This window comes from Bombina bombina, chromosome 1 (assembly GCF_027579735.1).
Source record: "Bombina bombina isolate aBomBom1 chromosome 1, aBomBom1.pri, whole genome shotgun sequence".
NCBI classification, from domain to species: Eukaryota; Metazoa; Chordata; class Amphibia; order Anura; family Bombinatoridae; genus Bombina; species Bombina bombina.
The window spans coordinates 1,337,075,940-1,337,101,548 of NC_069499.1; the positions used below are offsets into that span (position 1 = coordinate 1,337,075,940).

The following is a 25,609-nucleotide window of genomic DNA, read 5'->3' on the forward strand; positions in this document are numbered from 1 at the left end:
GCTACTGATTTATTGAACTATTGTTGACACTGTATTCTATCATCAAAGAGTTAACATGTAATTTTACAAGACCTTGCTACATATGATTCTATAGTCATAAAATGATATAATAATCTATATTCTGACAGAAATGCTATGTTTATTGCATATCTTATTATGCTGGCTGCAAATCTTGTACATTACTCAAAGTCAGGTGAAGATCTCTTTCTTGCATTGTGGCTGTTGGTTACTTAATTGCCAACAAAGGCTTGATCCCAGGCAAGCCAAAATTCAACAGGGCTGTCACCATTAGTTGAAGAAAACATAAGTGTAACCTATTGAGAATTAACGCATTCATAAACATAAAATATATAATTACAATTATTTCACCATTTAGTAGTACCAATAAAAGACATCATATTTTATTTATAGTCATTTACTTTTAATCCTAGGTCTGTCTATAAACAGGTGACATTAATAAATATAATAACTTTGACTATTGCAGATGTAATCCTTAGTATTAAATTTGATACAGATGTTATCCCAGCAGTATGATTGCTATGAGCCTAATTTCTTATCTATAGTACCTCCAAACGAATGTTTTTCTTGATGTTGCTGGCTTTGGCAGCTTTGAAGTGAAGCTGAAGGCCACATTCTGAACGAGGAGCAATGATCCCCTGATCTTGTGAAACTGAAAATTCGTCACCAAGGTTTTCCAGACCTGTTACACGCCAGGCTACAGGTAAAAGGGTGCTGTTTCTCAGAAAGATGGTCTTTGTGTCTCTCCTGCAGGATAGTATTTATTATTATTATTATTATTATTATTCTTTATTTATAAAGCGCCAACAGATTCTGCAGCGCTGTCCATGGGTACGGAGATAAAAGTACAGTACAATACAATATAAAAGACACCAGACAAAGTTTAACAAACAAATACAGGGGGAATTGAGGGCCCTGTTCCTGTGGGAACTTACAATCTTGTTAAATAGCAACAATTCATAACAAAAGTCTTGCCTAAAGACAACTTACAATTATTCAAATAACTGAACAAGAATTACCAAAATAAACATACTCCATGAAATATATTCAGGGCCACGCCCAGACTCAACATAGGCTGTCCTGGTATCTGTCTCTGATCACTGGAAAAATAAACTATGTGGAGACATCTTACCATACTGACTAAGTTAAGCAACTTAAACTATAATGATATTTACCGTTAAGTCAATTTCTTCGCAACCAAAGAATAGCAGATCAGGAAGACTGCTTAGTACAGTGCCTTGTGGGAAGGTATAGACCTGCTAGGGTTCCTTTTATTTCCCTAGTGAACAGTTTATGCTGGACTAAACAGATTGAATCCCATCAAATATAAAGGAACATACAATCTTGGCCATATCTGAAAGACACTCTAAATACTCTGTTGATCTCTCTGTGTTCTTACCGGTGAAGCAGTATTTTATCAAAATGAATTTGCTTGCGGTCAAGTTCCAGCTCTGGACGTACACCCCGGCAACAGATACGGAATATTGCTGGTTCAGGGTTGTCCCTGGTGCAACACACAATGTTATCCTCAAACAATCCAGGAGAAGTAGGGAAGGCCCAAATGCAAAGTTCCTGTTTAAAAGTATGAGTTAATAATAACATTGATGTTTCATAATCAAACACAAAGGGGAAAATGTTCCAAGAATTTGAATGAGTAAAATAGGGAAAGAATATCATAGAGCACTCTTTAGAGTACATATTTAAAGGGACAGTCTACACTAAAATTGTTATTGTTTAAAACGATAGAAAACACCTTTACAACCCAATACCCAGCTTTGCACAACCAACATTGATTTATTAATATACTTTATAACATTCCAACCTCTAAATGTCTGCCTGTTTCTAAGTGACTACAGACAGCCTCTTATCACAGGTTTCTCATCACAGGTTTTTTATTAGCTTTTCACAAGAGACTGCCAGTTCATGTGAGACATATAGATAACATTGTGCTAACGCCCGAGGAGTTATTTAAGAGTTAGCACAGCACAGTACTAAATGCAAGTCAATAGATAATAAATAAAAAGTCATGTGATCAAGGGACTGTCAGAAGATGCTTAGATACAAGGTAAAAGTATATTAATATAACTCTGTTGGTTATGCAAAAATGGGGAATGGGTAATCTATCTTTTAAAACAATAAAAATTCTACTGTAGACTGTCCCTTTAAAATGTTAGTTTTCTATTTTCTTAAAGTTATCAAAAGGGAAGACAATGGTTTTTCAGATATTTTTTATTAATTATAATTATTCTATGTTTCATAGAATAAACAACTAAACCAACTTTTAATTCTAATAGTAGAAAGAAAATTCATTATATTTTTTAATTACAGTAACGTTAAAGGGATACTGAATCCAAATTTTTTTCTTTCATGATTCAGTTAGAGCATTCAATGTTAAGCAACTTTCTAATTTACTCCTATTATCAATTTTTCTTTGTTCTCTTGTTATAGTTATTCGAAAAAGCAGAAATGTAAGCTTACGAGCCGGCCCATTTTTGGTTCAGTACACTGGATAGCACTTGGTGATTGGTGGGTACATTTAGTCATCAATCAGCAAGCTGTACCCAGGTGCTGAACCAAAGATGGGCCAGCTCGTAGCTTACATTCCTGCTTTTTCAAATAAAGAAACCAAGAGAATGAAGAAAAAACTAATTATGCTTATCTAATAATTTTATTTTCTTCTGATGGAAAGAGTCCACAGCTACATTCATTACTTTTGGGAAATAAGAACCTGGCCACCAGGAGGAGGCAAAGACACCCCAGCTAAAGGCTTAAAGTGAAGGTAAAGTTTTTAAGATTTGAACACCTTGATGCATTCAGTAATATCAGAATAAGTTGATCGCTAAGTTTATTTGAATATAATTTACCTTTTTCTATATTTTTTTATGAAAGTAATATCCATAACGTTTTCATGTAAACTCCTCCCCACCTCTATTTCCGGATTTTAAAGGCTCTTACGTATAGAGCGGTCTTACCCGCTGTATACGCATCTTCAAAGCTGTGTGACATGTCGACTATCGTAAGTATTGCGCCATGCGCAAATCGCCGGGTGTCTATTACTGATGCGCATGCGATACTCTACGATCTGTCAAACCAATGTGCATGCGTTATTTGCGGTTTGCACATAGTATTGAGGAATAACTAGGACTTTATTCTTGCAGTGCTATGTTGCGCGGCTCGAGCTGAGCGGCATCATTTTTTTGTGTGACCAGATCCCAGCTGCAAATAATGTCAATAAAAAACCAATGTGATGTAATGTGGGTGGTACAACATATCTATTCGCCTGCGCGAAACGGGGGGCGCGCTTAGAGATCAAGATCGTCTATTACACACTAGCGCATGCGCAGTCTAAATAGGAGGCGGGTGACGTAGGGAGATGGCCGCCTAACGGCCAGAATTTTCAATAGGTTTTTTGGGAGAACGTGATCATAAAATGCAAAGAAAAAAAAAAACGGGATGATTTTGAAAAGCAAAAAATATATATTTCAGACGGCGATAACTTTATTTCAAGCAGCATTCAGAGAAAATGATGAATGAAACTTATGTTATTTTGAGAGAGAGAATTGATAAAAGTTAGACATACAGGTAACTTTACCTTCACTTAAATACTCCTCCCACTCCCCTCATCCCCCAGTCATTCTGCCGAGGAACAAGGAACAGTAGAGAAATATCAGGGTGAAAGGTGCCAGAAGAATAAAATAAGGATGCCCCACATAAAAATTACGGGTTGGGGAGCTGGTTGACTCTTTCCATCAGAAGAAATTTTTTTTTTTATCAGTAAGCATACTTTATGTTTTTCTTCTTAAATGGAGTCCCACAGCTCCCCACCCGTAATTTTTATGTGGGGCGTCCTTATTTTATTCTTCTGGCACCTTTCACAGCTTTGGGAAAACAATACCCATGCTATAGAGGACACTGAATGCCAAGACAGGAGGGTACAATAGCGCGGCCCATTCTAAGGGCATCAAGCCTGAAACCACTGCCACAAAAACCCCAGCTTCGTCCGAAGCCGAGAAAACTTTGAAAGGAAATGCCCAGAGGACACTGACCCGCAAGGATAGTCCAGAGCCTAGCCGGACTCAACTGAGCCTCCAGCCTCCAGGAGACACCATCGCCTAACAGTCGGTCCCTCCCTCACTAAAGAAGGAACACCAGCCTAAACTCCCAAATGAGAGAGGGCCAGAAAGAACCGAAGGAAAAAACGAAAGGTCACAAGATCCATAATAGGAAAACCCCCCAGAGCGAGCCCAGCTCACAAGGGCCCAAATGGGTCCTGACAGACAAGGGAGACTACGCTAGACCCAGGGGAAACCGGAGGTATAGGACCGGCATAGAAACAGAGAAAACTTCTCTCAAACATTGTGCAACAGCACCAAAAGACAACAGAAGACGGAGTCCTAACATAGTCCGAACTTGGAAACACTGAAGTACAAAAAAAAGTGTAACAGACCCAGACAAAAAACCTTGAGTCAAGAACACGCACCCCATCCTCAGGATGACACAGGGAATACTTGCTGAGAGCAAAAGAACAGATTGAAAAAGACAACTCCCAGACAGAGGGCACACTCTAGGCAATCCAAGCCGCTAGACCTACCCACAGGTCTTCCAAAAAAGGGGGAATCATAACCTTCACGAGGTCCCCCAAGAAAGAGAAGTGACACCCCAAATCTGAGGTGGAGCAATCCTAGTCACTCTGCTTGTAAGCTTAGGGAGCCAGCTAGCTACTATGCCCACCTAGATCCTGAAGATGACATTGTCTCTCAGAACCCACTGCCAGCCGGACCAGCCCCAGCAACAGCAGGTCTGAAACAGGAGAACAGAAGAACCCCAAAACCAGCTCAAAAACAAGCGGAAGAATGGCCACAGCCAATCCAACAGAGCACGGGTGCAACCCGACTCCTTAAAACAGACAACAGGGCCGTAGATCCAAAGGATCTAGCAAAAAGGTCCAACTTAGTCTTTGACACTCCAAATGGAATGTAACCCAGAGAGAAAATCCCTCTCAGCTAGGGAAACTCACAGGTCCCAACTCCTGAACCAGGAGAAGCCTTAAGAAAAGGACCACATCTCCATAAAAAGGAGACTAAGCTCTCACCCAAGAAGGGGAAAAGGCTAACAGGCAGCACCTTCCACAACCACAGGTTAAAGGAGAGATCAATCCCCAACTCAAAAGCCCTGTTGAAAGTGATTCCCCTAAAAACTAGCCTGCTAACAGGCAACCAATGTGCAATAGTAGCAGCAGTGACACTGCAAGTCCATTCACCTGCAGAGCAGTGAATTCAATGGATACTACAGCAAGCTGACCAAGGGAAATGGTCTAAGGTGCAACACAAGCCCAACGAGTAACGACACTCAGAAAACCTAGCCAACCAGGTCAAGAAATCAGAGTAAAAGGACAAAGCCCAAATTTCCAGGAACTGGGGAACCCCGAACCAACCCTGGAGCCTAAAGGTCCGGTAACAACCCACAACGGGATCCATAAGGGAAAATGTTGAATGAAACCCAAGCAACCGGAACAGGTCATGAACCCCCAACTGTTTAGACAAACAAAACCCCGCAAACTTAACACCCCGTCTGAATAACAACCCAGACCACAGGGGATACTAATGCAATATCCAGATAGATCAACCCGGCTAACGAGAAAAAACGCGCAAGTCCCGACCTAAGGAAGGAGACCACCCCCTGCTGAAGTCCCACTCTCCAAGGAGCCAAGGCGGTAAAGTCGTACAATGATGCTAGAGCTTCTAGACTCACTAACCGCCTCAGGACAATAAGGCATCAAAACCACTCGAGCCAAGGTCGTCTCCACATCCCCTCCGTACAAGCGGAATGATCACAAGGAGAAAGGGGCACAAACCAACCCCGTTTCTGGGAGGAACCCGAAGCAAACCCAAGGAGACCATGCCCAGTGTCCCTAACAAGGACAAAACTCTCCCAGGCCCCTAAAGGGAGACCTAACATGGAGGACAACAAAGAAAACCAAAAAGTTTCAGAAAAACAGCTAGACAGTACACACTCGATGTGCAATAGCTGCAGCTGGTTACATTCTGCAACCCCATGGCTGCAAGGCAGCCGAACTACCCTTCAAACTACTAGCTGCTGAGGACCAAGTCCAATGACAATCCTCGAGCCTCAAAAGAAAAAGGCCAAACCGCTCACTCGGCGGGAAGAAGGCGCTAAGCCCTCCAACTCTCCACCACGTGGGAGAGGAACAGTAGGGCCCCACAATACCAGACGCCATAGAAAATGATGCAGTGGAAACTCCACTGAACCAGTCATCCAAATTGAAGGCAATAAGGACTGATACAATCGTTCCTGCCTTGTAGACCCACAGGTTCTCTAGAATGCTTAGTTGAATGTAAAACAAATGATAACATGGGCACTCGGCACCTCGACCGGACCAGCCAATCAGAACGGGGCCACGTGTCTGAACAGTCACAAGACAGAACTGAACCCTCAGAAGGGAAGAAGGGAAAACAGAAAAACATAGGACTAACATGTCCCCAAAAACACTTCCACAGAAGTAACAGCGAGTATCGATCCCAGTTTAAGATTCCTGAAGGAAAATAATAAACAAATTAAAAGACATCCTACTCGGATAAAAAGAAAATATAAGGCAACCCGTATGTTAACGCCCAATAAGAAAATAGGCCTACCGCAGGACCAGCCAAACGAGCCCTAATCTCCAAACAACTGGGAAGGATATCAAAAAAGAACAGTCAGGAGATTACATCATCCCCCACATGTCTAATGAGGTGCACCATTCGAAGCAGACTGAAAATTCCTGTATCAGAGAAGGATATGATCATTTAATAACTGAAAACACATGTCTGACGTAAGACGCAAAGACGCGCCACTCTATAATGAAAGGCACAAATCTCAGGGACAGTTACACCGCAGGGAACTGTACAGGCCTCCTCAAGGTGGGTAGACCCAGGGGACAATAGGGCACGACGAGCCAACCGTTGCATAAACGTCTGACTCTGCAGACGAATAATCGCCAAAAAAATGTGGAAGTAAAAATGTGCTGCAAACCTCCGGGGGGAACACGACCGCCCTGCATGGAGGATAATCATAAACTGGGTTACCCCGCAGTGTAGAAGTATGGAACGGTAGGGGAACTCGCCCTCGGAGGACGGGACCCCCCATAGGGCGGATGGCCTCAGCTGTCCTTGATTCCCCGAGCCCGAGGAAGAAGGCGCTCTCATATGGCATACAGAACAAACTGTTTGACATGTGTCAACGAGGCCAATCCAGATTCTTCACCGGGACGCAGAATCTGAATCTGAAATTAAAACAGTCTCAGCATCAGAATCTCCATAACTGGATATAGGATATGCAAATATGAACTAAAGAAGTAAAACAAAAACAGCACCTGACACCCACAATGGCTGGGGCACTCACCATCTCCTATGACCAGACCCTGCGGACTAGATTTTCTCTTCACCACACGGTCAGGAATGCGGAAATGGAAGACAGGGCATAACCACCGCCCGACCACAAGGTGAACCATATAGTCCAAAAAAGCATGCCAACCATAAGGTTGCGTCACTTCAAAGGCCTCAATGTCCCAACCACGAGACCCCGTAAACACCACACATTAGCAGGTTGAATCACATAACAAACATGATTATAAACCCCCCCTGTTCAATAACCCCCCCCTCAGGAGATATTGACCCTTGATTCCAAGATACTAAAGGAGACTCACTTGAGACCCTTATGTTAAGTTAGACCCGCAAGGTGGTAACCTCTTGGGACAAATTTGTATTACAGTACATTCATAAAGAAAGTAAAATGAAACATATCTTACCGGAATCTACGCCGTGGTGAACAGGAAAACGGCCCTTCAAGTGTGACGGATAGTAGCATCGCCTCCGCCATGGACTTGAGAGAAGAAAGCAGGCAGCGGAGCGAAGTTACGACAACGACGATTGCTTGAGGAGCTCTTAACATGAGTCGGGATGGTTTCGTAGAAAGACTCTTCCTGCATCTCCAGACTCTAACTTTCATCCAAGCCCTCACTGAGAGACTGACAGGATTACTTAAAACTCCTGTCCCATGCCGAAGAGTACAACCCTCTATAAGAGACAAAATAAATTCTGGCACTTCTCTGCCAACCTCCTGACTAGCTCTCTGGCTCCACCTGCATGTACTTATCAGCGCTGCTATAAAAGGCAGCCTCATAGACCACTCCCTGCCTGACATTGTAGTTTACACTCTGTTTGAGCCTCTGACCTGTGCCTGTATACCAAGTTATTCTGGTTCATCCTTATGGCTCCTGTACCCAGCTTGTCTCCTGACCTCTCTTTTGGATCTCCCCTGTGTTTAGGCGAAAGGGTTGGACAGTTTCTTCTGGTAAACAGAACTTGGCTTGTTTTCTGACTACTCTTCCAGATACTCCCTGTGTTTGGTGACTGAATGGACTGATTTCGTGTATCTGACCCTTGGCAAGTCTTCAGACTATTCTCTTATCATCAGCCAGTCACAAGAACCAATGTATCCTGTATCTCTACACCGGTATCCAGCTTCAGTACCTAGCCCTGCAGAAGGGCACCTGCCAAGCATGGGGTATTCTGTTGCAGTACCCTAGCCCTGCAGAAGGCATCTGCCAAGCACCCAGTATCCTGCTTCGGCACCCTAGCCCTGCAGAAGGGCATCTGCCAAGCACTGCTATACTGCTCCAGTACCCACGCCCTACAGTGCAGAGGGCATCTGCCAAGCACCAGTATCCTGCTTTAGTACCCACAACCTGCAAAGGGCATCTGCCAAGCACCGGTATCCTGCTTCAGTACTAAAGCTAAAGTACTAAAAGCGATAGTTCCGCAAAGAAGCCTACTCCACTGGCATTTTTTAGTGCACAAGATGGGGACTAAGTATGACACTATTACATGAGTTCCAAGCCCCTGAACCCACTCTGCTGAGCATGACACATTGATGCACCTTCAATAAAGGATACAAAACATGTTAAGTGAATTTGATCAAAAGAAGTAAATTGGAAAGCTATTTCCAATTGTATGCTCTATCTGAATCATGACAAAAAAATTGAGTTTCATGTCACTTTAATTTTAATCAGTGTAAATATTTAATTCAAATTCATTAATCAATTAAATTCCCTTTAAGTTATGCTGTTAACAGTATATTTCAGTCAAAATTCAAAAATAAGTAACTGAGAAAGAAATACAAAATCCACAAATAGAATGAAACAGAATATTGAAAAGCAGGTACAAATATTTATACACATACATTATTGAAAATAAAAATAGAGAAATGAAATTGAAATAATGTAAATAAAAATAAGGATGCAGCAGATATGTTTAAAAGATATTCACTAGACAAAAAGTACAACAGTGAAGTAAATTAAACACAAATAATATCTAAACGTTAACATTATATGTTCACCTGCTTTTCGTTGGGTTTCAGGGTCATGGCTGGTGGGTCCAGAATAAATGTTACTGCCTTAACATCATGCTGGAAGCAGAATGTGACCTCTGACTCCATGGGGGACGCATTGTGTATAGTTATTTTCTCCATATTTTCAGGATATTGGCCTGCTTTGTATCTGTTGAGATCATCCACAAAATACAATACATCAACCTTGTACCTCAATAATATTCCTCTGAAATTCCATCAACAAGAAAGTTTCTTTTATAGTACTGAGGGTGTCCACAGGACCATAGCAAATACTCCATTAACAGAACATGAAACCCATTTTTTTATTTTATTATTCAGATAGAGCATACAACTTTGTTTGGTTTGTATTCTTTGTTGAAAAGTATACCTAGGTAGGCTCACAAGCTGCTGATTGGTGGCTACACATATTGCTACTTTTCATTGGCTTTGAGCTAGCTCCCAGTAGTGCATTACTGCTCCTTCTAAAAAAGATACCAAGAAAATGAATCAAATTAGATATCTATCTATCTATTAGGATCATGAGCGAAAACATTTGGGTTTCATGTCCCTTTAATAGTATTTTAGCCAGCTTGTCTACACAGACACTTTTGCTATGCATGACATTCCAAATGGCCTATTTTAAACTACATCTAGCATTGTGGGCAAATTTAAATATTACGGTATAACACAGCTATTAGACATATGGAAAATGCAGGGATACTCAAAGTTTAGCATGTAATAAAGAGGATTTGTGTAAACACAAAACATAAAACCCCAACTATAAAACACTATAAAATCTGTCAGAAAATGTCATTTATGCTTACCTGAGGAGGCACTAGGAGAAGGCAAAGATCCCAAAGGTCCAATAGCCCTTAGAGCTCCTCCCACCTTACTGGAAACTAACTGGAAAAAACTATCACAACACAAAATAATAGTGATGGGGCTCATAGACTCTCATCACCATGAAAGAAATTAATTTAATCGGGTAAGCATAAATTATGTTTACTTTCATAAAGGTAGTGAGAGTCCATGATCTATTACTCCTGGGAAACAATACGCAAGCCATGGAGTCCACTAGTACTCTGGGCGGGACCAGACATTCTATTCCAAATACATTGGATGATTAGTTTGTTTGATTTTTAATGCAGAAAAATGAATACAAAAATATTTAATGCCCAGAAACAGCTGCCTGAGGGACTTTAGTACCAAAAGCTGCTTCAGAAGAAGCAAAATATCAAAATAGTAGAATTTAGAAAAAAGAATGTAAGGAAGACTAAGTAGCTGCCTTCCAAATTTGACCTGCCCAAGACGTAGCAACTGATCTGGGAATACCTCCAATTAAGCTGTTTGAATCAAAAGCTTCAACCAAGAGGCTAACAAAATGGCAGTAGCCTTCTGACCCTTTCTTGAACCTGGAAAATTAACAAACAAGCTAGAAGTTTGTCTAAAACCTTTAGTAGCCTATAAATAGAACTTCAAAACTCTGACCACATCCAAATTATGGAAAAGGCTCTGCTTAGAATTCTTTCGATTAGGACGCAAAGAAGTGAGAAACCACTTTAGGCAAAAAGTCAAATTTAGTTCTCAAAACTGCCTTATATTGATGAAAAACAAGATAAGGAGGCTCAGAATTATTAAAACCAAACTAAGACTCCGAAGAGGAGAAATTGGTTTAGTCACAGGCTTAATCCTAACTAAGGCCTGAACAAAATTCTGAATATCAGGAAATGTAGCAATTTTCTTGTGAAAACTATGTGTTCAATATCCAAGACATCAAGTTTAGAGATTTTAGATTCTGATGAACAAATGGACCTTGAGACAAAAGATTGTGATGCAGAGGAAGAGGCCACAGATGACAACTGGACATCTACACATCTGTTTAACGTTTTCAAATCCAGAAAAGGTCTGCAAGTTCCTTCTTTCTTGGTAACAATAAAGAGGATGGAATAGAAACCATGTTCCAATTTTGGAACTTGAAATATTACACTCATAGATTCCTGATATAAAATCAACTGAAAAAAGGCTCTTGCCTTTACAGGATTCCTTGGAACTTGACCTGAGACCTTTTCAGTATCCTTGGGAAATAATTTTCAGAACCCAAGGATCTTGAACAGAATGAAACCAAGTCCCCTGAAAAGGGCATTATCTGCCCCCTACCAGAAGATCTGATTCGGGACCCGCAACTTCATGCAGGCATGCAGTGGCGTCACTAGGAGGGGCGGGCCGCACCCGGGTGACACCCTTTTTTATTGAAATTCAAAGAAATACAATGATACAATGTTGAGATGCATAGATTATTTTATTAGAGGCTGGCATTTGTGAACATTAGTGGGACTGGGGAGGTTGTAGACACACAATTTTTTTGCCCCTTGAGCCAGTGCTGCAATTTCAACAAATAGTTTTCCCGGCTGCTTTTGCTTGTTTGTACTTTGCTCCTCCCCTGCCCAATTTCACTATGAATGTTGTGGGTGTGCCGTGGGGCTTGCAAAGTTGCGCTGCTAGCCTAAACCTGCCTGCCTATCTGTGCTCACTGCTCAGTGACATGCGGCCCAGGGCTGTGCACTGACAGACTTGGAACAGAGTCAGAGAGCAGAATTTTCATAGTTTGTGCGCCTAAACCTTTTCTTCAGTGATTTATTTTAGAGTGCTCTGTTTATCTTTCATTTGATGTTCTGCTGAGCCAGGGAGCAGCTCTAGGCATGAGCTTCATAATTAATGCAGTGCAGTTTACATATTTTGTATGTGTGTGTCTGAGTTTTTGTGTGTCTGAGTTTTTGTGTGTCTCAGTGTTTTTGTGTGTGTGTTTTTGTGTGTGTGTCTGAGTGTGTTTCCGAGTGTGTTTCCGAGTGTTTGTGTGTGCATCTGAGTATGTTTTTAAGTGTGTCTGAGTGTTTGTATGTGTGTTTGCCTGTGTTTTTGTGTGTGTCTGCTTTTGGGGGGGGGGGGGTGACACCATGACTTACCGCACCGGGTGACACCAACCCTAGTGACGCCACTGCAGGCATGGTAGTGGAATCAGGCTTTTTGGACTGTTTAGATATGTTCCAATTATGGTTTGGCTTCCAGGACAAACGAAAAGGACCCTGCTCCTGTAAAAAGATGGAGGATTTCTGGTTTTTAGATTACTGAAAGAAACAAAAATGTTTAGAAGCCCTAGATTTACTCTTAGACTTCTTATCCTTAGGGAGAAAAGCTCCTTTCCCCCAGTTACCAGAGAAATGATGTCATCCAGACCAGACCCAAACAACACCTTTCTTTTAAAATGAAGAGACAGAAGTCTAGATTTAGAAACCATGTCAGCAGACCATGATTTAAACCACAAGGCCTTCCTAGTCAAAACTGCTAGAGCCATATTTATCTTAATAATATCAACAACAGCATCACAAATTAAAACATTAGCTGTCTTCAATTGTTTGGAAAACTCTTCACTAGCAGAATCCTCATAGAGTTGCTCAGATAAACCCCCACACCAAAGGATAGAGGCTGCTGCAACACAAGCAATACTAATTGCTGGCCTAAAAAGAAAACCTTCTTGCAAAAAAACATAATTTATGCTTACCTGATAAATTTATTTCTCTTGTAGTGTATCCAGTCCACGGATCATCCATAACTTATGGGATATTCTCCTTCCCAACAGGAAGTTGCAAGAGGATCACCCACAGCAGAGCTGCTATATAGCTCCTCCCCTAACTGCCATATCCAGTCATTCGACCGAAACAAACAGAGAAAGGAGAAACCATAGGGTGCAGTGGTGACTGTATTAATTAAATTTTAGACCTGCCTTAAAATGACAGGGCGGGCCGTGGACTGGATACACTACAAGAGAAATAAATTTATCAGGTAAGCATAAATTATGTTTTCTCTTGTTAAGTGTATCCAGTCCACGGATCATCCATTACTTATGGGACTGTCCAGCAGTCTCATAGGCTAGGCGTATAATACTCCGAAGCCAAAAGGAAAGAGAGGTTGCCGAAGCTTTTTGACCTCTCCTCTGTCCAGAATAAACGACAAACAGGGAAGATGTTTGACGAAAATCTTAAGTAGCTTGTAAGTAAAACTTCAAGGCACGGACTACGTCCAGATTATGTAAAAGACGTTCCTTCTTTGAAGAAGGATTAGGACACAATGATGGAACAACAATCTCTTGATTGATATTCTTGTTAGAAACCACCTTAGGTAAAAACCCAGGTTTGGTACGCAGAACTACCTTATCTGCATGAAAAATCAGATAAGGAGAATCACATTGTAAGGCAGATAGCTCAGAGACTCTCTGAGCCGAGGAAATAGCCATCAAAAACAGAACTTTCCAAAATAAAAGCTTAATATCAATGGAATGAAGGGGTTCAAACGGAACTCCTTGAAGAACTTTAAGAACCAAGTTTAAGCTCCATGGGGGAGCAACAGGTTTAAACACAGGCTTAATTCTAACCAAAGCCTGACAAAATGCCTGGACGTCTGGAACTTCTGCCAGACGCTTGTGCAAAAGAACAGAGAGCAGAAATCTGTCCCTTTAAGGAACTAGCTGATAATCCTTTGTCCAAACCCTCTTGGAGAAAGGACAATATCCTAGGAATCCTAACCTTACTCCATGAGTAATTCTTGGATTCACACCAGTAAAGATATATACGCCATATCTTGTGATAGATTTTCCTGGTAACAGGCTTTCGTGCCTGTATTAAGGTATCAATGACTGACTCGGAGAAGCCACGCTTTGATAGAATCAAGCGTTCAATCTCCATGCAGTCAGTCTCAGAGAAATTAGATTTGGATGATTGAAAGGACCTTGTATCAGAAGGTCCTGTCTTAGAGGCAGAGTCCATGGTGGAAAGGATGACATGTCCACTAGGTCTGCATACCAGGTCCTGCGTGGCCACGCAGGCGCTATTAGAATCACCGATGCTCTCTCCTGTTTGATTTTGGCAATCAGTCGAGGGAGCAGAGGAAACGGTGGAAACACATAAGCCAGGTTGAAGAACCAAGGCGCTGCTAGAGCATCTATCAGCGTCGCTTCTGGGTCCCTGGACCTGGATCCGTAACAAGGAAGCTTGGCGTTCTGGCGAGACGCCATAAGATCCAACTCTGGTTTGCCCCAACGATGAATCAATTGAGCAAACACCTCCGGATGGAGTTCCCACTCCCCCGGGTGAAAAGTCTGACGACTTAGAAAATCCGCCTCCCAGTTCTCCACGCCTGGGATATGGATTGCTGACAGGTGGCAAGAGTGAGTCTCTGCCCAGCAAATTATTTTTGAGACTTCTAACATCGCTAGGGAACTCCTGGTTCCCCCTTGATGGTTGATGTAAGCCACAGTCGTGATATTGTCCGACTGAAATCTGATGAACCTCAGTGTTGCTAACTGAGGCCAAGCCAGAAGAGCATTGAATATTGCTCTTAACTCCAGAATATTTATCGGAAGGAGTTTCTCCTCCTGAGTCCACGATCCCTGTGCCTTCAGGGAGTTCCAGACTGCACCCCAACCTATAAGGCTGGCATCTGTTGTTACAATTGTCCAATCTGGCCTGCGAAAGGTCATACCCTCGGACAGGTGGACCCGAGACAACCACCAGAGAAGAGAATCTCTGGTCTCTTGATCCAGATTTAGCAGAGTGGACAAATCTGTGTAATCCCCATTCCACTGACTTAGCATGCATAATTGCAGCGGTCTGAGATGTAGTTGCGCAAATTGCACTATGTCCATTGCCGCTACCATTAAGCCGATCACCTCCATACACTGAGCCACCGAAGGGCGCGGAATGGAATGAAGAATACGGCAAGCATTTAGAAGCTTTGATAACCTGGACTCCGTCAGGTAAATTTTCATCTCTACAGAATCTATAAGAGTCCCTAAGAAGGAGACTCTTGTGAGTTCACTTTCCACCCGTGCGATCTCAGAAATGCCAGAACTATCTCTGTATGAGACTTGGCAATTTGAAAGCTTGACGCCTGTATCAGGATGTCGTCTAGATACGGAGCCACCGCTATGCCTCGCGGTCTTAGAACCGCCAGAAGTGAGCCCAGAACCTTCGTAAAGATTCTCTGGGCTGTAGCCAACCCGAAGGGAAGAGCTACAAATTGGTAATACCTGTCTAGAAAGGCAAACCTTAGGAACCGATGATGATCTTTGTGAATCGGTATGTGAAGGTAGGCATCCTTTAAGTCCACTGTGGTCATGTACTGACCCTCTTGGATCATGGGTAGGATGGTCCGAATAGTTTCCATTTTGAAAGAAGGAACTCTGAGGAATTTGTTTAAGATCTTTAGATCCAAAATTGGTCTGAAGGTTCCCTCTTTTTGGGAACCACAAACAGATTTGAATAAAAACCCTGTCCTTGTTCCGTCCGCTGAACTGGATGGATCACTCCCATTACTAGGAGGTCTTGCACACAGCGTAGGAATGCCTCTTTCTTTATCTGATTTGCAGATAACCTGGAAAGATGAAATCTCCCTTGTGGAGGGGAAGCTTTGAAGTCCAGAAGATATCCCTGAGATATGATCTCCAACGCCCAGGGATCCTGAACATCTCTTGCCCACGCCTGGGCGAAGAGAAAAAGTCTGCCCCCCTACTAGATCCGTCGCCGGATAGGGGGCCGTTCCTTCATGCTGTCTTAGAGGCAGCAGCAGGCTTTCTGGCCTGCTTGCCTTTGTTCCAGGACTGGTTAGGTTTCCAGGCCTGCTTAGATTGAGCAAAAGTTCCCTCTTGTCTTGAAGCAGAGGAAGTTGATGCTGCACCTGCCTTGGAATTTCGAAAGGCACGAAAATTAGACTGTTTGGCCTTTGATTTGGCCCTGTCCTGAGGAAGGGTATGACCCTTACCTCCAGTAATGTCAGCAATAATTTCTTTCAAACCAGACTGAATAAGGTCTGCCCCTTGAAAGGAATGTTGAGTAATTTAGACTTTGAAGTCACATCAGCTGACCATGATTTGAGCCATAGCGCCCTAGGCGCCTGGATGGCGAATCCAGAATTCTTAGCCGTTAGTTTAGTCAAATGAACAATGGCATCAGAAACAAATGAGTCAGCTAGCTTAAGAGTTCTAAGCTTGTCAACAATTTCAGTCAATGGAGCTGTATGGATGGCCTCTTCCAGGGCCTCAAACCAGAATGCCGCCGCAGCAGTGACAGGCGCAATGTATGCAAGGGGCTGTAAAATAAAACCTTGTTGAATAAACATTTTCTTAAGGTAACCCTCTAATTTTTTATCCATTGGATCTGAAAAAGCACAACTGTCCTCAACCGGGATAGTGGTACGCTTTGCTAAAGTAGAAACTGCTCCCTCCACCTTAGGGACAGTCTGCCATAAGTCCCGTGTAGTGGCATCTATTGGAAACATTTTTCTAAATATAGGAGGTGGGGAAAAGGGCACACCGGGCCTATCCCACTCCTTACTAATAATTTCTGTAAGCCTTTTAGGTATTGGAAAAACATCAGTACTCACCGGCACTGCATAGTATTTATCCAGCCTACACAATTTCTCTGGCACTGCAATTGTGTCACAGTCATTCAGAGCAGCTAATACCTCCCCAAGCAATACACGGAGGTTCTCAAGCTTAAATTTAAAATTAGAAATCTCTGAATCAGGTCTCCCCGAATCAGAGACGTCACCCACAGACTGAAGCTCTCCGTCCTCAGGTTCTGCATATTGTGACGCAGTATCAGACATGGCTCTTACAGCATCTACGCGCTCTGTATCTCGTCTAACCCCAGAACTATCGCGCTTGCCTCTCAATTCAGGCAATCTGGATAATACCTCTGACAGGGTAGTATTCATGATTGCAGCCATGTCCTGCAAAGTAATCGCTATGGGCGTCCCTGATGTACTTGGCGCCATATTAGCGTGCGTCCCTTGAGCGGGAGGCGAAGGGTCCGACACGTGGGGAGAGTTAGTCGGCATAACTTCCCCCTTGACAGACCCCTCTGGTGACAATTCTTTTATAGATAAAGACTGATCTTTACTGTTTAAGGTGAAATCAATACATTTAGTACACATTCTCCTATGGGGCTCCACCATGGCTTTTAAACATAATGAACAAGTATCCTCTGTTTCAGACATGTTTGTACAGACTAGCAATGAGACTAGCAAGCTTGGAAAACACTTTAAAGCAAGTTAACAAGCAATATAAAAAACGTTACTGTGCCTTTAAGAGAAACAAATTTTGACAAAATGTGAAATAACAGTGAAAAAAGGCAGTTACACTAACAAAATTTTTACAGTGTATGTAACAAGTCAGCAGAGCATTGCACCCACTTGCAAATGGATGATTAATCCCTTAATAACAAAAACAGAATAATAAATGACAAAAACGTTTTTTAAACACAGTCACAACAACTGCCACAGTCTACTGTGATTGTTACCCTCCTCAAACACGACTTTGAAGCCTTTTGAGCCCTTCAGAGATGTCCTGTATCATGCAGAGGGAAGCTGAATGTCTCTGTCAGTATTTTTATCTGCACAGAAAAGCACTAAAATAGGCCCTTCCCACTCATATTGCAACAGTGGAAAGCTTCAGGAAACTGTCTCTAGGCAGAAATCAAACCAGCCATGTGGAAAAAAACTAGGCCCCAATTAAGTTTTGTCACCAAACATATATAAAAACGATTAACATGCCAGCAAACGTTTTATATTACATTTTTATAAGAGTATGCATCTCTATTAATAAGCCTGATACCAGTAGCTATCACTGCATTTAAGGCTTTACTTACATTAATCCGGTATAAGCAGCATTTTCTAGCAAATTCCATCCCTAGAAAAATATTAACTGCACATACCTTATTGCAGGAAAACCTGCACGCCATTCCCTCTCTGAAGTTACCTCACTCCTCAGAATATGTGAGAACAGCCATGGATCTTAGTTACTTCTGCTAAGATCATAGAAAATGCAGGCAGATTCTCTTCTAAATACTGCCTGAGATAAACAGCACACTCCGGTACCATTTAAAAATAACAAACTTTTGATTGAAGAAATAAACTAAGTATAAAACACCACTCTCCTCTTACGACCTCCATCTTTGTTGAGGGTTGCAAGAGAATGACTGGGTATGGCAGTTAGGGGAGGAGCTATATAGCAGCTCTACTGTGGGTGATCCTCTTGCAACTTCCTGTTGGGAAGGAGAATATCCCATAAGTAATGGATGATCCGTGGACTGGATACACTTAACAAGAGAAAGGACTTTCTATGAAAAGACTCTAATTTCCCATCCATGGGGTCTCTAAAAGAGGTACTATCCTCCAGAGGAATAGTAGTACGTTTAGCCAAAGTAGAAATAGCCCCATTTACTTTAGGAATAGTTTCCCAAAGCTCTAAATTAGAAGCAGGCACATTAAACTTCCTTTTAATTCTTTGAGCAGGATTAAAAGGGATACCAGGCCTAGACCACTCTTTCAAAATTATCTTAGAGATAGCTTTAGAAACTGTAAATACTTAACAGAGGGTTTTAAAATAAATCCAGCTATTTAATAAACTTATCTTCAAGTACCTTAGAATCTTGAACCCCTAAAGTACATAAAACTTCTCTTAAAAGAGAATGGAGTACAAGTTTAAACAAAAAATAGGAAGATTCAGTTTCCTGATCTGAGACTGACTTGATCATCTGAAAACACTTCAACCTCAGAAGATAAATCAGAAAAACATTCATCTTAACATACTTATACTAACTCAAATCAGATAGTAGGATTATCAGAAACTACCAACATCTCAGATATAGTAGATCATACAAAATCTTCAAAATCCTGGAGCAAAATCTGAAGAACTCCTTTGAGTAGAACAAACAGAGGGAGGACAGATACCCTTAGAAGCAAAAGCAGCATTAGACTGTTTAGAATGCATAAGATGGTCCGTACATGATTTGCAAAGCTGAGCAGTGGGGATTACATCAACCAGCTTGCAAAATATACACTTTATATTAGTAGGAAAATATTCAGAGGATCTAGCTTCTGGGGTACTAGTAAAAACAGAAGAGGGGGCAGGATCAACATGCTCCATAATGAAAAGGAAAATAACAGGCAGGCAATGAGAAAATCAAAATACAGACAATCATTTAAATATAGCAATAAAGGTAGGATTTGTAAAGCAACCTTAAACCCAAATAAAGCAGCTCTTGGAAGTAATGAAATCTTACCCCCTAACCAGAGGCTTAAAAAAACTTCAGGAGCCTTAAATCTCCACACAGCATCAGATGAGTGCTAACCCGATGACAGGCCAATCATACATGTTAAAAACACGTAACGTAAACGTTAAATAGCACACCTACTGGTGCGTGCACGACACACGTAAAAGAATAAAAGCTTTTAAAAAAAAAAAAAAAACATGCATAAGCTGACATACGCTATGTAAAGGCGTGAAACAAATGCCGACATGCGCATAAGCCAATGTGGGCTAACCAAGTAAGAGCACTAACAAAAAATACAGATGCCTACAAACAAGTTATCCCACGTACAAACTGATGCGTGCTAACCAAAAATAAGTGTGAAAGAAGAAGCCGGCACCCACTAACATAAATACTTAACACACCTCAAGGCATACAATAAGGTGAAATAAGGTGCTTGTATGCCCAACCAAAAATGTCTGACATAATTGTCCCCAGGCTATGAGAGACCTACAAATGAGTGAGTGAGTACCTACAAATAGCCTACAGGCTAAGCAGGTGTCAACAACAACCCCCACAATTACCTAATAGGTACCAATACTATTGGACTTACTATAAGCAGCAGAAACTGCTTCCAGTACATAGCCAATCCAGTGCTGTACGCATGACAGCAGAGGAACCAACAGGAGGAGGCTAGAGACCGGTCCCTGCAACACCTGTGGAAGGCCTGTGACTAACTCCCATAGGGTGTTCTTGTGCCACTATCCATACTCCAAAGAAATCCCTCTGTAGCTCTCTGAGGGGAAATTGGTCTGAGCACTCTTCTCACAAACATCTTGAGCACCTTACTTCTTCACCTTCCTCCTGAGAAGGCAAAGACTAGTTTCCAGTAAGGTGGAAGGGTTTTTAAGGGCTCTTGGAGATTTGTGATCTTTGCCTCCTCCTAGTAGCCAGGATTATTATTTCCAGGAGTAATGGATTGTGGACTCTCACCACCTTTATGAAAGAAATACTCCTGTCAAGTTTACATTGCAAGTGTTAATCATATTGGGGCAGTCAATAGCAGTTAAAATACCTGCGGAAAACATTATTTATGCTTACCTGATAAATTCATACAACAGAACAAGTAAATATGTAAGTTAGTGAACAATGGAGGACAATATCACTTTGCACCAGAAAAACTGATTAACATTTTGCAATGTTAACACAGACTATGTAAACTCGCCCTTTGTGTTTGAGGTTCATAGCTGGGCATTAATGCATTTAAATTAAAAGCATATTTTCAGGCACAATAGTATAATGATCTTATTGTAGACGTCTGAAAAGCAGTCAATTACTTTTTGGAAGGTTTATAGCACAACTCACTTATCTCTACTTTTACCGCAAAAGAGTGGCCCAAAATCAAAGGTTCCAGCGCTCATGACAAACTTCTTGTGCACAATCTCATCAGGTTTAGCTTCCTTTTTGCGATGAGGGAAAACAACCCTAAAAGTAAACAACTTATATGTTAATAAATCACAAACCTGTGCTACTAGCAAATAAATGATCCTCTTTAGTGGGTTACCAACTTTTTCAGTGAGAACATATCTTAATTAGAAAAATAATTGTGTAGCATGCCTGCTAAATTAACTGATCATAAATATTACTTCACTGTCCTAGTAAAATGTTTTGCATTATAGCCAGGAATTCTACTTTAAGCTAAAAAAGGGTCAAATGCATTCATATTTTAGTCTTCCCAAACAAGTAGGACTAAATGCAGAAAGCCCTGGTCTACACTTTTTAATGCGAAACGTAGTTTATTTTTAATTTTTTTAATTTTATTTTTGTTATAATGTGTTTATGTGATAAATGGCTAAGTCGTGTTTTTGACAATCTATGTAACAGGTGAAGGATTAAAAGACAATTTTAAAAAGGACAGGATGAACTTTCTACTGCCCAGACTCGCTGTAGCATTAACCAGCCACTTTTAATGGCTGTTTTTTTTTACAGGGGAACATTAAATTAGCGCTCCACTTGTAATCTAGTCCAAAATGTTTAATTAATTAAAATAAAATGCCGCAATATATAATTAACATATTGTCCCTTATTGGCCACAACAAAGAAGACTAGGAACAAAAAAGAACTGGAACTGGTAATGAGTGATAACAAAATTAGAATGTTACATGATTTTAAAATCTTTTGCAGTGCAATGGCTATTCGCTGATATACGCTGTGGGGCCTATTTATCAAAGTGTCAACTGAAAATACGCTGGAATTCTGCATCGTAATTGTTGTGAGATTTATCCGACCTAGTTATCAAAGCCTCAAGATCGACAAATGTTGAAATTTGTGATGTAACATACAATCTCGCAATCTCAATCCGACGCAGATTGATGCTTACGTCATTACAGATGTTCCAAATACACATTCAGCTCTATTTGACACTTTACCCATTTATCAAACTTTTAACAGGTACGCTCGCGTCTTTTCTGACACATCCTACCTGGTTTTCAATCCGCCACCCTTGAGGTCGCGGATGCCATAGAAATCAATGGGAGTATGAAAGCAACTAAGGCTTATGTTCGATGCTACAAGAGAATGAAGCATACCCTATTGATTTATATGGTAGAAAAAAAGTTACGTTTACACCTAACACCCTAACATAAACCCCAAGTCTAAACACCCCTAATCTGCCGCCCCCGACATCGCCGCCACCTACATAATGTTATTAACCCCTATTCCACCGCTCCCCAACACCGCCACCACTAAATAAACTTATTAACCCCTAAACCTCTGGCCTCCCACATCACCACCACTAACTAAACCTATTAACCCCTAAACAGTCAGCCCCCCACATCGCAAAAAACTAAATTAAGCTATTAACCCCTAAACCTAACAACCCCTTAACTTTAAATTAAAATTACAACATCCCTGTCTTAAATTAAAACTTACCTGTAGAATTAAAATAAACAAATTTTAAACTATTAATTAACCTACCCTAACTATTATACTACAATTAAATTAAACTACCAATTAAATAAACTAAATTACATATTAAAAAAACCTAACCCTACTAAAATTATTTAAATATACAATTAAACATTATTACAAAGTCCTAAATTACCAAAAAAAAAAAAACTAAGTTACAAAAACAAACAAACACTAAATTACGAAAAATAACAAACAAAATTATCAAAAACATTTTTTTTACACCTAATCTAATAGCCCTATCCCTATCAAAATAAAAAAGCCTCCCCAAAATAATAGCCTACAATAAACTACCAATGGCCCTTAAAAGGGTCTTTTGTGGGGCATTGCCCAAAGATAACAGCTCATTTACCTAGCAAACACCCTCCCAACAGTAAAACCCACCACCCAACCAACCCCCAAATAAAAAAACTATCTAAAATAACCTAAGCTACCCATTGCCCTGAAAAGGGCATTTGTATGGGCATTGCCCTTAAAAGAGCATTTAGCTCTTTTACGGCCCAGACCCTAATCTAAAAATAAAACCCACCCAAAAAACCCTTAAAAAAACCGAACACTAACCCCGACGATCCACTTACAGTTATTAAAGCCCCGCTTGAAGGATCCATCCAGCCGGCGAAGTCATCATCCAGGCAGCAAGAAGTCTTCATCCAGGCTGCCTCTTTGCGGCGTTTAGTGAAATGGTATAAATAAAGTTGGGAAAAAGCCGAATAGACGTGAGATCGATGACTGCTAGTTAACAACAGTCCGATGCTCATCACCCCGTACTTGGTGTGCGTGTTTTTGACGGCTTTTTTTTTATAAATAAGGAGAGCGTATTGAGATCCGCAGCCGCGATGTTTGGCGATGTTAAGCGAGCGTATTGATGCCGGCGAATGCAACATAGTTGACACTTTGCTAAATAAGCCCCTATGAGTTTAACAGTACTTTAATGGAAGCAAAACATTTCTGTATTACCTATGCACACATGTCCGAGTGTGTTTGCTTTTGTCACAGTGTGTGCGTCATTCTGTACCCTTTGTACTACATAAGTTTGCATGTGTGTCAGCTTCAGTATATATGTGCCAGTACATGTTTGTATCTTGGTGGACTTTAAGTTTTGTCCTTGTAAGTCATTAAAAGGGACATTAAATTGCTTGTTTACTACTCACCATGTGTTTTTACTCTCTTCAAAGTCATTCTCATATATTAACCCATTAAAGGTGCTCATACTGGCCACTGCCACGTATTGTCAGAGAATAAAATAAGAGAATGGTTTTAAAGAGAGCTGCAGGTGCAGTAGGAAAAACAATAGCATGGTGATTAGTAACCCTGCTACTGTAGTTGTGCCCATCAGTTTACTGTCCCTCTAAATTGTTAGGAAAGGTTAAAGTGATGGTAAATCTTAGTGTTTGAGAAAAACTAGGATTTACCAGTGCAACAAATAAAGGGGACTTTCAGTCATGAAGTATAAAAAAACTTCATGCTGAAAGTTCCTTTACTTGCATGCAGCATATGCCGCCTTGAGCACCTCACGCCACCCACAACAGAATGCTATTTTATCAATGAGGTGATGTTAACCAATAGTGTGCTAGCTATCCAGCATAATGCCAACTGGATCGCACAGCTATTGGCTAAGAGGTGGAAAGTCACCTCATTGAAAAAATAGCGTTCTGCCGTGGGCGGCCTAAGGAGCTCACGCTGCAGGCAAATGAAGAAACATTCAGCATTAAGTATTTAATACTTCATGACTGAAAGTCCCCTTTATTTGTAGCACTGGTAAATCCCAGTGTTTAAAAAATGCTAGGATTTACCATCACTTTAACAATAAGGACAGTTAACATCTGTTAAAATTTGTATGTTCATCACGCCAACAAAAAAGTAACCATTTGCATTTTCTAATGTTACTTATTAATTGCTTTTTTGTACAAATCTTTATAAATACAAGAACTCACTGCAATCTCATATTAAGTTACTTCTTAATGAAATCTTACTTGGGGTTGGAGCAAATAGCAGGAAAAGCACACACTCCACGACAATACAGTTGATACCTACGATGGGTTCCTAAAAGTTCAAAGTTTAGGGTCTGGTCAAAGTTACCAACAGAATTTGATGCAAAATGAATTCTTAGGGGCACTTCTCCCCCTGCAGGAACTACCCATCGAAATATACCCAGCCTGGAAAAAAAAAGTATCAAGAGACAAAGACGTACAGTTTATATTTTGAAAATATAACAAATAAAGAAATAAATAACAAAGAATGAGAAAATTGTATAGAAATATAAGCAAACTCACTTTATCAACTTCTCCTGTGGGGCATCTCCAATACTACTACCCTGATCGAGATCAGAAAGAGGAGTCGTTGTTCCAGGAGGTGATGAGCGGCTTTCAAGATTCTGTTGTTTCTTGCGGTCAGAGCCAGAACGGCGTCTACTTTCACGTCCTGTATCTGCGGTCTTTTCCTTCCTACTTCGACTTTTAGTGGGTGTCACTTGCTCCTCCTATGGTTAAAGAATACTCATAACAGTTAATTATAATTATTTACTTACAGATTACTCTTTTTATACAAGACACAAACGGCTAGATTTAGAGTTTTGTCGGTAACGACCCGCGTAGCTAAAGCATGCTTTTTTTTTCCTTGCACCTTTTAAATACCGCTGGTATTTAGAGTTCACAGAATGGCTGCGTTTTCAGTGCGTTAGGCTCCAAAAAAGGAGCGTAGAGCATAATTTACCGCCACTGCAACTCTCGATACCAGCGGTGCTTATGGACGCGGCCAGCTTCAAAAACGTGCTCGTGCACAATTCCCCCATAGGAAACAATGGGGCAGTTTGAGCTGAAAAAAAACCTAACACCTGCAAAAAAGCAGCGTTAAGCTCCTAACGCAGCCCCATTGTTTCCTATGGGGAAACACTTCCTAAGTCTGCACCTTACACCCTAACATGTACCCCGAGTCTAAACACCCCTAACCTTACACTTATTAACCTCTAATCTGCCGCCCCCGCTATCGCTGACCCCTGCATATTAATATTAACCCCTAATCTGCCGCTCCGTACACCCGCCGCAAACCTACATTATCCCTATGTACCCCTAATCTGCTGCCCATAACACCGCCGACCCCTATATTATATTTATTAACCCCTAATCTGCCCCCCACAACGTCGCCTCCACCTACCT

At 41.2% G+C, this 25,609-nt stretch overlaps 1 protein-coding gene across 1 annotated transcript in view; it reads right to left on the minus strand.

Moving 5' to 3' along the window:
• Positions 1-25,609, minus strand: part of HYDIN (HYDIN axonemal central pair apparatus protein) — a 595,027-nt gene that overhangs the window by 215,111 nt on the left and 354,307 nt on the right. Inside the window, 6 exon segments of the mRNA XM_053719498.1 lie at positions 567-765; positions 1,418-1,590; positions 9,415-9,574; positions 20,853-20,972; positions 24,428-24,610; positions 24,728-24,933. Coding sequence (XP_053575473.1) covers positions 567-765; positions 1,418-1,590; positions 9,415-9,574; positions 20,853-20,972; positions 24,428-24,610; positions 24,728-24,933 — 1,041 coding nt within the window.